This window comes from Chroicocephalus ridibundus, chromosome 3 (genome assembly GCF_963924245.1).
Source record: "Chroicocephalus ridibundus chromosome 3, bChrRid1.1, whole genome shotgun sequence".
NCBI classification, from domain to species: domain Eukaryota; kingdom Metazoa; phylum Chordata; class Aves; order Charadriiformes; family Laridae; genus Chroicocephalus; species Chroicocephalus ridibundus.
The window spans coordinates 30,484,066-30,497,655 of record NC_086286.1 but is presented as its reverse complement, the minus strand read 5'-3'; the positions used below and the strand labels follow the sequence as shown (position 1 = coordinate 30,497,655).

At 38.1% G+C, this 13,590-nt stretch overlaps 1 protein-coding gene across 3 annotated transcripts in view; it reads left to right on the top strand.

Annotated features, from left to right (window-relative positions):
• The window catches only part of THADA (THADA armadillo repeat containing), a 168,329-nt gene that overhangs the window by 31,841 nt on the left and 122,898 nt on the right, over window positions 1-13,590 (top strand). For all 3 annotated transcript variants that reach the window (XM_063328583.1, XM_063328582.1, XM_063328584.1), the window contains exons 23-26: window positions 4,352-4,484; window positions 7,411-7,524; window positions 8,659-8,781; window positions 9,497-9,588. In XM_063328583.1, the coding sequence (XP_063184653.1) occupies window positions 4,352-4,484; window positions 7,411-7,524; window positions 8,659-8,781; window positions 9,497-9,588 (462 nt within the window). The remainder of the gene's footprint in view (window positions 1-4,351; window positions 4,485-7,410; window positions 7,525-8,658; window positions 8,782-9,496; window positions 9,589-13,590) is intronic.

Sequence of the window (13,590 nt, the reverse complement as noted above, 5' to 3'; positions counted from 1 at the left end):
AACCTGATGAAATTTGATCTCTGTCTCGACATTTGGAGGTAAATTGCTGAGTCTGCTCTAAGTATGCAAGTTACCATTCTTCCTTTTCCCTGTTCATATTCCTTCTGGGGGTGCAATGCTCCCTTTGTTGTGCCTGCTTAATACTGTCTGTGGCTGCACCTTCAGAAAACCACACAGTTACAAAACCAGCAGCGTTCATATCAATGAAATAAACAATGTTATTTTTAAAAAATGCTTTCCTGTCATAGGCCCTGAGAAATTAAAAATGCTCATTTGGCCCAATACAGGGTGGTTAGAGAAAGCACCTGTAAGCCTCTGGTCATATGTTTTAAACTAGAATCTCCTGTAATCCTTACAAATACCCAAACAATTTCTCTGTTCCAAATGGTGTTTTGCTTTTATTTTATTTGGTGAGGCTTTTCTGAGAGATCAAGCAGAACATAAAGATTTCTGGAAATGTCAAAATCATGGTGTTGCATAGCTGTGGCCGTAGTGCTTTGCTTCACTAAAGTTCCAGAATGCAAGGGGAAGGTTTGGGAAGAGTGACATCATACAGTGCAGTGCGTTTACTTACAAATAAGGTATTTTGAACATTTTAAAATGTTCAAATTGGAGCTTAAATTAAACTCAGTGAATAGAATTTGATATATATGCAACAAGTTAGGACCATGTGGTATAGTTTTCTGGAAAACTGTAATGATAAAGAAAAAACCTGCTTTGATTTTAAAAATGTTTAATCCAGTATCAGTGGAAATTATTCATCTGTACCTAGTCAGTGCCTGATCTTCTGTAATATTTCTGTTAGGCAACTGGGAGGAGACCCTTCTAATCTTTGCAGTAAACTCTGCTTCTGACTCATTTTGTTGCTCTGAAGTGACTGTACTTCTGCCTTCCCAGGCCCATACTAGGAAGACTTCTTGTAAAATTTAAAAATCATTGATGGACTTTCTAGTGAATTGTACTAAAATTGTCACTAACTTTTCTGCAGAAGTGTAATCACAGATGTGAAGGAAAGAGTCTAAAATGGAATAAAATGGAGGGGGAAAAATCACCGTATTGTGACGCTTGTGGGATTGGGAAGTACGCTATATAATGAAGTACAAGATACAATGTTAAGGCACTGCTCAGTTCAAAGACTGAGTTGATTTTTAACTTTCTTCATATTTTCCCCCTCATTTCTTTTCCTGCTTGGTGAAAGAAAGAGACAGGGGTAATGATATTGTTTCTCTGAAGTTTTGAGGCCACCCACGGTTCTCTCTGCTCTGCTTTACTGCTAGAGAAACCTCAAAACAGCACTTTCCTCAGTGCAGTTATGAAATCTGGAAAATTTTGCTTCATTTAGAGCAGATACTATGAAAAGGAGGATGCAAGTGGAAGGACTTGATAGTTTCAGAGGAGTTGCTCTTAAAAGTAGACATTTTTTAGGGTGACTTATACCTTGAATAGTAATGTGTTTCTGAGGCTAGATTCTTGTCTCATTTTTCTGAGAAGTGCCGGGGCACTATGGAGACTAGCTTTATAAAGAATAGGAATCGCATTACTTATGAAAAAGAATAATAATACAGGTCTATTGAGAGAGGAGAAATGGTGAAAGAAAACCCCCTTTTCCCCAGATAGGGGCTGATTACAGCGATTGGAAACACTGACTATACCCACGTAGAAAATGCTTCTACATGTGCGGTTTATGCCACAAACCACTGACATCCAAGATCGACCCTTTGTTCTTGGACAGGAGAAAATACTGCCATAGGAGTTAGGGAGAGGGTTTTATCTTTAGCCAGGCTTTTTGTACTCATTGATACTGACCACAGGAAGGGATTTGGGCATGTATGAAATCGTAACCGGCCCATGGACAAATAGAAATCTGTGGGAAAACGCTTACTGTACTGCATCTTAAGTTATTGTGTATCAAGTTACTGTGTTATATTTTAATTATCAGCACAATTTGTTTGATCTGGTAAAAATAATTACTATTTCATTCTGGAAAATGACATTTGAGCTTGAGACCACCATTTTTACATTGTAAAGCTTCATTATTCTTACAACGTAGGGCCACCTGCTTCTTAAGACAATATTCTTCTTGCCAGACCATAAGGAGATGGAGCTGCCAAATTTAAGGGAGTAGTCATCTCCATTGCAAAGTCAACAGTCTCTAATGTTTCTAATTTTAAAGCAATAACTCTTTCACCTTTAAAAAAAAAAAAAAAAAGAGAAAAGAAGTGCCTTGGTGGGTGACTGAACAAGGTAGAATTACTTGTGGCAAGATCAAAGCAATACAGTTTTAAGGGAGTCTGAAGTTTATTGGATTTCAGTATATTTCTCCTGTTTCTACTACTACTGAAAGGGGAAAATCCCTTCTGTTTACTTAAGAATAAAATACTCAGTATGCAACGTAGCAACTTTTAAATATTTCCTTAATGCTTTACGTTGTGTTCTTCTGCACCACAGCAGATGTGAATGTGTCTTGTGGGATGTTTGTTTTAATACTAAGATAACATGCAGAAGAGAGATGAGCACTGTTTTTTGCATGACTAAACGAAAACATTTAAATTCTGCTTAGCTAGGGAGGTAAGACCAGCCGCAGACATGACCAGAAGTAGTAGCTTTTGCAGTACATGTTGACGTGGATGAAGAGAACTGCAAAGTCGAGTCTAGCTGCAGAGACCCATGGAGATGTTTTGTGTGGTCTCAACCCTAGAATTGCATCCTCCTTGTGTACCCAAAAGCAGCAAAGGAACACGTCCTGGAAGTAAGCAGGGGGAGAAGCTAATTATCAGCAACAGAAACAGAAAAGTCAAAGAAAAGAGAACTCACCATTAATTTCCAAATTAATTTAGTTGCTTTGGTCACAGGCTTGGGGCAGGAAGTGCCTTTCTTTTATGCTGTGGTATGAGGTGACTTGTCCCTTGTGAAGCCATGTTTCTCTTGTGTTCTGGACTGATGGTTTGCATGCTGGCCACTGTTTTGAAGAGGTGCTGCCCTTCAAAAATGGGGAGAAGGCCTGGCAGCAGCGTAGGAAACCTGTGGTGGAAATCCTAAGGGAATTACTGAAGAGTAAGAAGTCTGCCGTGTCTTCTGCTGACCTCTGTGACCTCTGTTTTCTGCATTACTAATTTTCTGTTTATTTTGTAAAAGAAGGAAAGGAAGGTTTCACTACAGATTAACGCCTCACTTGTTGTCCAGTATCAGGTTTTTAGCCTACCTAAATTCTTGTTATAATAACAGGAGGGTAAAGAAGGAGAGAGTAGATGTAGACCTTTCATTAGATTTTGGTTTCCACACCAGTAACTGCTGCCTTTTAGCTTCTCTTTTAAATTTTTTATTTCAGTCACTTAGGTAGAAAACTTGATTGTAGTCTTACTGTAAGGTCTCCCTACTTAATCATGAATTTAATTATAGTTTATATTTTTAGGTAAAGCAATTCCTGCATGGTTGAGATAATTGCAATTGTATTGCCCACAGTGATTAATTCTTTCTTCTACTCTGAATCATGTGTCAAACCAGTGTGACAGGTTTTAATAACAACGTCCCATTAATAGAAATTTTCCTAACAATGAATGATCCTTTTGGAACATTGACATAGGATTAACGAGCTGGTCTTGCCCACTGAATATGGTACATTTCATTGAACTGATCAGTCCCAGCAATGGAAGTAGACTTGAGTTCTCTTTCTCCTTGGAAGACTTTTGCTTTCAGGTGATGTTGAGTTTTATAATTGCAGAGTATTTGATAGGAGATCAATTTAGCTGCTTTACCAAAAGTGCGACCGATGTAGTATTTTAAAAAGAGCAGCGTGTCTTGTTTTTTCATTCCTTCTCCTGCTTTGAGGTTTGCAGGGTTATTTACATAATACATACTTACTGTGAGGGACTTTGGTTTTGTTTTGTATGGTTATAAACATAATTGCATACGTTAGTTAATGTAAGGGTCACGCATCAGCTACTGTGTGGCAACAAAGATATGAATTTGTAAAGTGTCACTTCCTACACAATGACTGATGTGCATATGTCTTTATTTTCTTCTCCAGAACAGGAGAAGTGGCAGTGACAGTTCTTGGCAGAAAGGAATGGTCGCAGTGCTGAAGCACAGAATACTTTTTTTCTTGTTCAGTAAAGTATCTTTTCCGGGGCACTTAATAAGTAGGGTTAATATAATTTCTATCAACATTGGAAAAATGTACAATACCTTTTTTAATATCTGTCTTATTTCTTTAAAAAAAAATCTGCATGTATGCTTAGAGATTTTAATATATAGTAAGAAATATTTCTTAAGGTCACTAAATGCCTTCTTTGACTCTGTCCTAGTTTCTTCTGTATTTGTTTCATGTTTCTTATGTATTTGTTTCATGTAGATGTAACAGCGAGAGTCTGCGCAAGATGCCAGAGCAGTGGCTAAGCTGTGTGTTAAAAGAAATCAAATCTTGTGATCCTTCATCTACACTATGTGCAACCAGACGTAGTGCGGGAATTCCATTCTACATACAGGTACCAACTAATGTTATTACCTGTGATCTAATTATTTTTTTTTCATGGCCTTTCTGGTGAATACACTTATGTATTTATTTTTCTTACTTCAACACATAAAATGTCAAAATTACCTTTTTTTTTTTAATACAGACTTTGATTGCCCCTGTGCAACCAAGAAGCCACATGTAATTACACCATGTTTGGCACTACAGTTCTACTGACTCTTGAGATTTTTGGCTTGAGGTAGATTCAACTAGCATTTCAAAAGACTGAGCGTAGGCTCTGTGTGGCCACTGTGATAATCCTGGCAAATTTGTAAATTAATTCACAGATTAAATAAGGCTCTGTTAAATGTGTAACTCTATGCTTCTTCCATCTGAAGTGGGAGGGTGGTAAAATAAGAACAGACCTTCATAGAATTGTGAAATGGTGGCCTAGAAAATACTACAATGATCTTGGGAAGTCCACTCAACAGTAATAAAGCAGGATCAAGTAATAGTCACAATAACTCGTGTTGACTGGCAGTCTCGAATGCAATGAATTGAGTAGGTTACTGAAGACATATCCATGAGCGTTGGGCCATGCTCCCACAGTCTTCCCACTCCCCATGTTACTATCAGCTCCACACATCGCAGCCTCCGGCTTCTGCCAAGTTCAGAACTGAGGGCTGTCCTGCTGGCTGGCAGTGTTTTGTCTCTGTTTGAAGTACCACCTCCTACTGAGTGCCTCACAGGAGTATGCAGCAGCTCGTCTGCATCCATGTGAGGTCAGTCACTGCAGGTTTCACTTAACCTATTTCCATTCCTTCGTTCCTTAAAGCAGCCATGATTGCTTTCCCCTAAATTAACCTCTATCATTTTAATTTCCAACCAGTTCTCTAAGACAGGAGTCCAAGATTAACTACACAATTTGTAACTTTCTCCGCTCGCTGAAGTATAGTCTCAAGCACGTTCCAAGAATCCGAGGGACTGCTGGGAGCGTGTTCTCCCTGCCAGAATAATTCATCTTGCTTGTTTTCCACTCCAAGTTTGCCCTGAGAAAGTTGAGGCGGCCTGCTTCTGTCTGACCTTTCTTATGTCAGTCACAGCCTGCTCCTGGCTTCGCTAGATGCGTGTGTGCTAGGCAGCACTGCGCAGAAGTAGGGCATTGGTTTTATAGACAATTTTTCCTTTTCAGTTTCAGCAGTTAAAGATCTCACCCTTTTATATCTGTTAGTTGTCTACAAAATGCATTTGGAGATTTCATGTCTTCTGGTTTCCCCACTCACACCGCAGAGTTTGAATCCGGTGGGCATTAGCTAGTGCTAATGCTGAGAATGTGAAAAAACCAAGCGTGTTTGAAAGTTTTTCACGTACAAAGTTAACACTGTCTAATGTAAGGACTAGGTGGAGCCAACGGTATCCCATTGCAGAAAACGTGTGTGTAGTCTGCAGTTGGCCTACATTACTGAGTCCATATGACAAAGCTTGCGCTGTGCCATAGCTGTTCGGATAAACAGGTCAGATGCTTCTATTTTGACAGCTCTGGAAGAGTATGAAGTTAGTCTAGTTAATTAATGAGAAGGTTTGAAATGAACGTTGGGATTAGTCTGAAATAATCTATTTTTAAATTGTAATTTTATTGTAAAGAGAGGTGATAGTGTTCTTTGGCAGTAGCTCTGAATGTGCCTGTAGCACTCAGTAAAATGAATTAAGACTTAAATAGCATGTTGCATTTAAATAATAAAAATACAAGTTGTAATGCATATCCTAACAGTACTATAATAAGGTTATTTTATTAATGCATAAAATCAAGACTCAGTGTGGTCTCTTTGCCATCTGCTTCCTGTGACATTTATTCTTGTTTTAGTAAAACACATCTGTTTTAATGATAATATGTAATTTTAAAGGTTATGAGCATTTTAAATGACCTATTTAAAATAGAAATATTATTACCTAATAGTACAAAGGTGCAGTTCCAATTAGTGGGTGAGGAAAATGTGGGAAAATATTAGTTACAGCTTTAACGTTTTTAGGGCATGAAATTTTAGTCTTCAGTTCATTCTCCCTTTTTTTTTTTTTTTTTTTTTTGTACTTCATGAATACTTTTTTTTTCCCCTTCCTGCTGTGTTTCTCCTATTGTTAAAGGTATACTGATAAACTGACAGCGACTACTTCTGGGTTTCTGCCTAACTTCTATACTTGATTTGGCTTGCAGTTGATCCATTTGGTCGTTCTTATGTGATGTAAAGGACTGTTAAATATCTTCTTTGAACTGATGCTGAACAGGCTCCGGGCCCCAAAACACAAATGGATACTCATTTTTATTAGAAATAAGTGATTTATGATTATCCGTTTGTACTAAGTTGGACAAATTCAAGAAGAGCTACTAGACAGAGAAAGACTGGTTTAACTCCAGTTTTGAATTCTAGAGGACTAAATTAGAGTATTTTAATCTCAGTTGGATGTCCTACCCCTTGAACTACTATTTGGAGATGGATGCATTTCTTCTCTCCATTTAAAAACATGCTGCTTGTTTTACCCTGTTTTGCAAACCAGGATTTCTTCTTTGGCCAGCCTGTGTCATCTTAAATATGTACGTTATTAAACTAAAAAAATGTCCATACTAAGAAATGTAAGCATGTATAATATGGCACATACTTTCATTGTAATAAATACTGTGATTTTTTTGGTGTGTGATAAATTATTACTTGTTATATATGAGCAAATTTTCTTAGGCAGATGGGTAGTACATGAGCAGAGTTTTCTTACTGAAACATTGGATGCTAAGAAGCTTTGGGCAAAAGAGTTAAAAACTTAAACATTTTGCAAAATTTTTTTGGTCCTTGTGTATGATCAGAAGCTAGGCTGTGATACGGTAAATATAGGAACGTGGAGTGGAACTGGTAGGAAAGAAACATGGCTAGAAACACATGACTTTTTTTTTTTCTTTTAACTTTCTGTAGGCTTTGTTAGCTTCAGAACCGAAGAAGAGCAAAACAGATTTGTTGAAAATGACAATGAAAGAATTGATATCTTTGGCTGCACCTTTGAATGAATCATCAAGTGTAATTCCACAGGTAAAACACAGTCTCTCATCAGAATGTCAAAAAAGTGTTTGTGTTACTTCAAACTTTTAAGGAAACTTGTATGTGTTTTTAATACGAATATTTTGTTTTCCTTATTTATAGCTAGATTTTAAAACGTGTTTGCATGTGCAGAGGTTAGAAGTCACTGGAATGTGCAAGTGCATCAGATCCTAAAAAATGGATTGGGCATAATTTAATATTTTTTTCTTGTACAGTAAATACAGTCATATTCATTTGGAATTTATATGATCAGTTTACTCCCTGTAGTATATTTCTAAATGAGTAGATGAGTACTCTTCCTTTTTACAAGGAAATTAACGAGCAAGCATTTGTTTACATTTAGAGTAAATAAGTGAGTGCATAAATCATATTGTATGCAGTAAAATTCTAAAATTCTACATGAAAAGTGATTTTATGCATACTTAGTAACTTTTAAAACTTAAATATATACGTTTGGAATGCACAGGAATTTTATTTTGTAGTCAAGATCTTTATCTTCAAAATGTCGCTATCGAATACTTAAGCTTTCTGTTTGTAAGTGCAAGCCATGATTTGTTGACAATACATAGAAATATGTTCTAATGGCTCTGCCAGATCTTCTGCTGGTATAAATTTATGTAGCCTTGTCAAAGTCCGTGAAGCTACACAGATTACCACCTTCCCCTACAGAGAGTAGAGAAATATCAGAAAACGCTCCATATGGTGAAGCAAGCCTGGCTGTCAGTTTTTTGCTTAGTATTGTCCTCCTGTGAGTTGTAGTTTATTTTTTCTCACAGTATCTACAGCATGTCAAGAATGTTGGAAAAGATGATTCTAAACTTTGAAAGTTATTTTTACAGCCATGATAAGCTAAGGAAAAAAGAATGCTGGCCTTTGCTTGCAATGCCTGGACTGTACTTGTTAGAGGAATATAGTTTTAAACTGTAAATTGTTTTTAACAGTGTTTACTGCTGCAATGTTTTAATATATTTCTAAATAGTGATATTCTTGTATTTAATATGGAAATAAAGTGGGGTAAATGTGCATATGGATGTTTTTTTTTTTTGAATGTTCATTGCTGTAATTACCACATTTAAAGTCAAGATTTTTTTCCAATGAATATATATTTTTCTTCTACCCCCACAGGTTCATGCTTTAAATATTCTTCGGGCACTGTTCAGGGATACACGTTTAGGTGAAAACATCATGCCTTATGTTGCAGATGGAATACAAGCAGCAATTCTAGGTTTTATGTCACCTATCTGGGCAGTAAGTGAATTCTTAATTTTGCATCTCTAATTTAACAGGATATAGAGTGTTGCTGTTCAGTGAAGCTTTGGTCATGTTTATAAGTGGCAGCACTGCGATTTCTGGAATCTTACATGATGTAATATTTTAAGGTACAATAAAGAATGATGTAGACCTGTAAAAACCTCATAGTTCTGGTCACGTTTATTGGTTTTGTTTCATATTTCTCTAATGTGAAGTGCTGATATTGACAAAAAGTCAGGTACAAAAAGTAGGAACAAAGATAATGTTATAGATAAAAATGTATCTGGCTGTTAAATTTTGAGTCAGTCCACCTAGCTATCAAGGAGTGCATTTACTTTCATTCTCACTGTTACTTTGTTTTTCAATAAAAGATAGTGTTCCGTATGGCATATTAAGGGAGAACATTTCATGATTGGCCATGGATAAGGGTGAATGCTTTGAGCCACTAGAAACCTAGATGTACTCCATATATTAAAGATGAGCATCTCAAAAAAATCTGAACTTCCTCTTAGTGCCATCTTGATTAAGAGGAAGGATGCTATGAATTAATTCTTTCCATGTGCTGACCTCTGAACAGTAGGCATGCTTTGTCCTTCACTCAGCTGCTGTTCTTTTTTTTTCACTGTACATTGGTGGCTGTATTTAAAAAAATATTAGTACAGTTCAAAATGATTTTTAAAACGCAGTTCATGTTCTTTTCTTTTTCCTTTAGGTAAGAAATTCATCCACTCTTCTTTTTAGTGCCCTGATTACAAGAATTTTTGGGGTTAAAAGAGGGAAAGATGAAAATTCCAAAAAAAACAGGTAAGCTTCACTTGGTACCAATTGTAAGTTTGCAAAACATGACCTTAGCCAACAACAATTCGAAAATTTTGCTTGCTTTATGGATATATTTGAATTACGATGTTACAAAAACATCTAGCTTTGCTTAAACTGTGCTGCCAAGAAATAAGCGGTAAGTCCAAAAATATCTGCTGTTAAGCACTGATACTCACGTGCAATTTCATGGAAGGGGAAAGTTGCTGAGAGGTTTTGGTGCCAGCGGCTCTTCCAAATGCCTGGTCTCTCTTGCGGTCACAAGCTAGCCCTGTTGGTCTTGGCAGCAAAGAGAGGGGGGCGAGGGAGAAGAGGGGCAATGGTCACACGTGTGTTCCTTTACCTCTAGAGCCAGGCTGGAGGTAATCTCACCCTGACTAATTTGAGACTTGTGTTTTTTTCCCTGTAGTCATCTTAGTCTAGAACACCCTCTCCCTCTTTCATGTCTCTTTCTTCCAAGCTCTAAAAATTGCAGCTTGCAAAGCAGCTTCTCTTCCAAGGGTTTCTGCCCTTCAACTCTGTAGTCCTGCTCCAGATCCTCTAGTATCCATTTTCTTATGTAAACCCAATTCTCTTCTTACACTTAAAAGTCCCCAGTCCTGAGGATTCCTGTTTCTCTGTGCCCTCCAGTTAGTGCACACGCACTCCCGTGTTTTCTTTGGCTTTCAGCCCCCTCCTTTAGCTTCTGCAGCAAATGAAGCGTGCCCATGCCCTGTGCTTTGTACCTGAGGTTCCTGCTTTAGCACGGATGCAAAAATAACATCAGATGCAGAATAAACTCATTATAAAATACTTCTGGGTGAGTCTGTGGGGTAATACGGTGGTCACGCTATGAATATTATGGCAACCATTTCAGAAATTCCTAATAGATTTTCAAATCACAGACAAGGTATGCAATTTCTGAAAAAGACAATTGTTACGATTTACCTTCAAAAATTCTACTAATCTTTTTTACTCATCATACAGTGGTTCCTTAGTGTTGATCTATGTAGCTAATACAATTTTCATGCACGTTATGAGAAACTAAATGTCCTGGGATGATACTAGTATTTCATCTTTTAGATGATAGATGGGTGCCATTTCAGCTTAATTTCAGGTGTCATCTGAAAAATTAGTTACTACGCATGTATGAATGTGAGGAATAAATACACGTGGGAGACCAGAAGGAGATTTCCCTTAGAAATAACTCTCCCCCAATTTGAAATGTCATCTTCCCTACTGCTTTTTATTAAATTATTTATTTAAATTATCCCTGCTTTGTTGTAAACTCAAATCACTTCTCGCCCAAACCTGGAATTCACTCCCATAACCCCTGAAACCAAAGCACAGCAATAAAAAGTGTTTCTCATTTCTTGCCTTCTCACTTTGTTTTTGTAGCAACATTTAAAGTTGGGGATTTTTTAAATTCAATATTGAGCACTTACAGAAAGAGAGATGTACCTCAGCTTTTTTAAGCTTGTAACCTAGGGAAAAATTTCACATTAACCTCTGCAGCGGGAAGACAAACTGACTTCTCAAATACATGCAGTGTGATGAGATATGTCGTCTGAGATTTCTGTTTGTGAAGTTGCAGAAAGTAATGCATTTGAGCATCTTTTGGCGATGGGAGATACTAGAATAAAGGAAAGTAGACTTTTATCTATTTGAATTGAATTCATTAAAAACAATGTTAATTTTTATGTATCTGGCACTGTCAACTTGCTTCTCTGAAGCTTTTTGTTTACAGTAATTTTCTTGTAATCATTTTGACCAAAAGATGTTAAAGCTGGGCTGGCTTCTTTATTTTTTTCCCCTCTGTTCATTTTGCAGTTTTTCATTAAACATTGTACTTAGTTTTACTGTTTCCCACCTGTAGTCATCCATACCACGAAACAAGGAATGGGAAAACACTTCTGGAGACAGGCCAGCAAGAGACAGGAGGTATGAAAACAGAGGCAGAGATTTGATTTCAAGTTTCTGACTCCCGTCTCTACAGAGACATTGGTTTAGGAGGAGAATGATGCAGAGGTGGTTTGACTATTTTGTTTGTAAAGCTTCTTCCTCTGAACCCCACCGCTGGGTTTAGGGTAGGTTGTGTTTGGGAAGAGGTCTGTGTTTCAGTGGTTTGGCACCACGAGGTGTCACCATTGCTGCACAGCTCCCTGCAGCCACATCCCTGGGGCACTGCTGTGCTTGGGCACTTCTCTTAGGGAGCTCTGAACTTGTTTTGTTTAGTGTTTTACAGGAACAGAGTTCATATATTAAAGCTAAGTAATTCCCCCCCCGCCCCGCCCCCAACTTTTAAATGTAGCAGTTTACTTCAAAAGCACTAGCATTTTAGCAACTTGCATCCATAGGAGCTTCTGTGAAAGTCATCTGGGTTTGAGCTGCTTGTTCTGTTGCCTGCAGGATGTTCTGTTTGCATTAAGGGGCAGTCTGTCTGGGGACAAAGACCAACTCTCTGATGCCACCATTAGGACCTTGCGTGGGTTTCTAGTTTGCCTGATTTTATGTTAGTGGTTTAAATCTGTCTCTTCTGTGCCAGCGGGGAGTTACCTTATTGCTGGGCTATTCTGGGCATCTGTCTAAAAAAGGATGGACTTTCTGGTTTTCTCAGCAAGAGTTCCTATGAAACTGGTACAAGTGGGGTGGTGGAGAGCTTGCGTAGACTTCCAGAAGAAAGCTTTGTTGGAACAGTACTGGTAACTTAACTCCACTGCCATGTTTCTTTAACATACTTTGTGTTATGTTTCCCTTTTTTTCTCTTATCTCCACTAAAAATTCACATATAGCATCCTTTATACAAAAATTATAGGCCTGTCATGTCTTTTGCTGCTTTTAGTCTGCTGATGTTGTGTTCCATTTCCTATTTATGTTAATTTTGTACATTATAATTGCCATGCAGCTGGGGTGTTTATGTAATGACAACACAGTGGTGGTCCATTATTTGATGGTCTTAATCAGTTGTGAAGCACTGGATTCAATGACTGAATGAACTATAACCTATGTCTGATCCATAACCTGATTTATGTTTTTTTTTCCAGGCATATGTAAAAGAATGATGGGTTTGGGGTTTTGTTTTGGTTTCTGGTTTTTGGTTTGTTTCCATACATACACACACCTGCCCCCTTCCAAACATTCCTGTATCATTTTGGGTGTTTGCAGTAGAACAACTGTGTGAAAGGGCCCCCTCACTCCGTGACAAAGAGAGTGAGGGGATGCTTAACCCTACTGACGGACATTTTAAGTTACATCTGCTGTGGCCATCGCTACTGGAGGGCAGAGGCCAGAAAGCACGTTGAGCTGGGCTTTGGTGATCATCAAAGAGCATTAGGAAGGTCGGCCAGAACTGTCTGTCTCAGTCTGAGGACACGGCAGTACTAGATTATGCTAGAAAAAGTCTGTTCTCTGAAAACTTGGTCTGCAGTTTGAGGAGACATGGGTTGAAGAAATTACCAGCTTCACATCATGGCTCCCGCTGCTCAGCTGTGCTGGTTCAGTTGTCAGTGGGGCTGTGCTGTGGGTCATCTGCAACGTGTTTGCAGCAGCTGTATTGGCACAGCTGGGGCAGGGAAGGAGAGGGATTTCTTGAGCAGAACTCTGGGCTGATGCCAGACTTCACTCTTATGAGTTCACTGGAAACTTGAAGGGACTACTCTACACCGTGCTTTACAGGAGATGCAATCCTGCCCTGTTTTCATTAAATATTGATGCGTCTTTTTAATTTTAGCATGGGCAAGGAAATAGTGAATTGAAAAACTAATATTTCAAAAATAACAACTTTGTGCAGCTCTTGCAAGCAGAAGAGAGAGAAGTTGTGTGAAGACTGTTTACAGTGGTCTGTGCAACTACACAGGTTCACTCACTCTAGTGAAAAGAAAGCTAGAAGCAAAGAAGTTTTCTCTGGGTTCTCTTTCTGAGAAAGACTGTATGAAAATTTACAGTGCTGCTGTAAGTAGGTGTGTTTGTGTGTACATATATATGTGTGCGTATTTGGCTAAATGATACTTC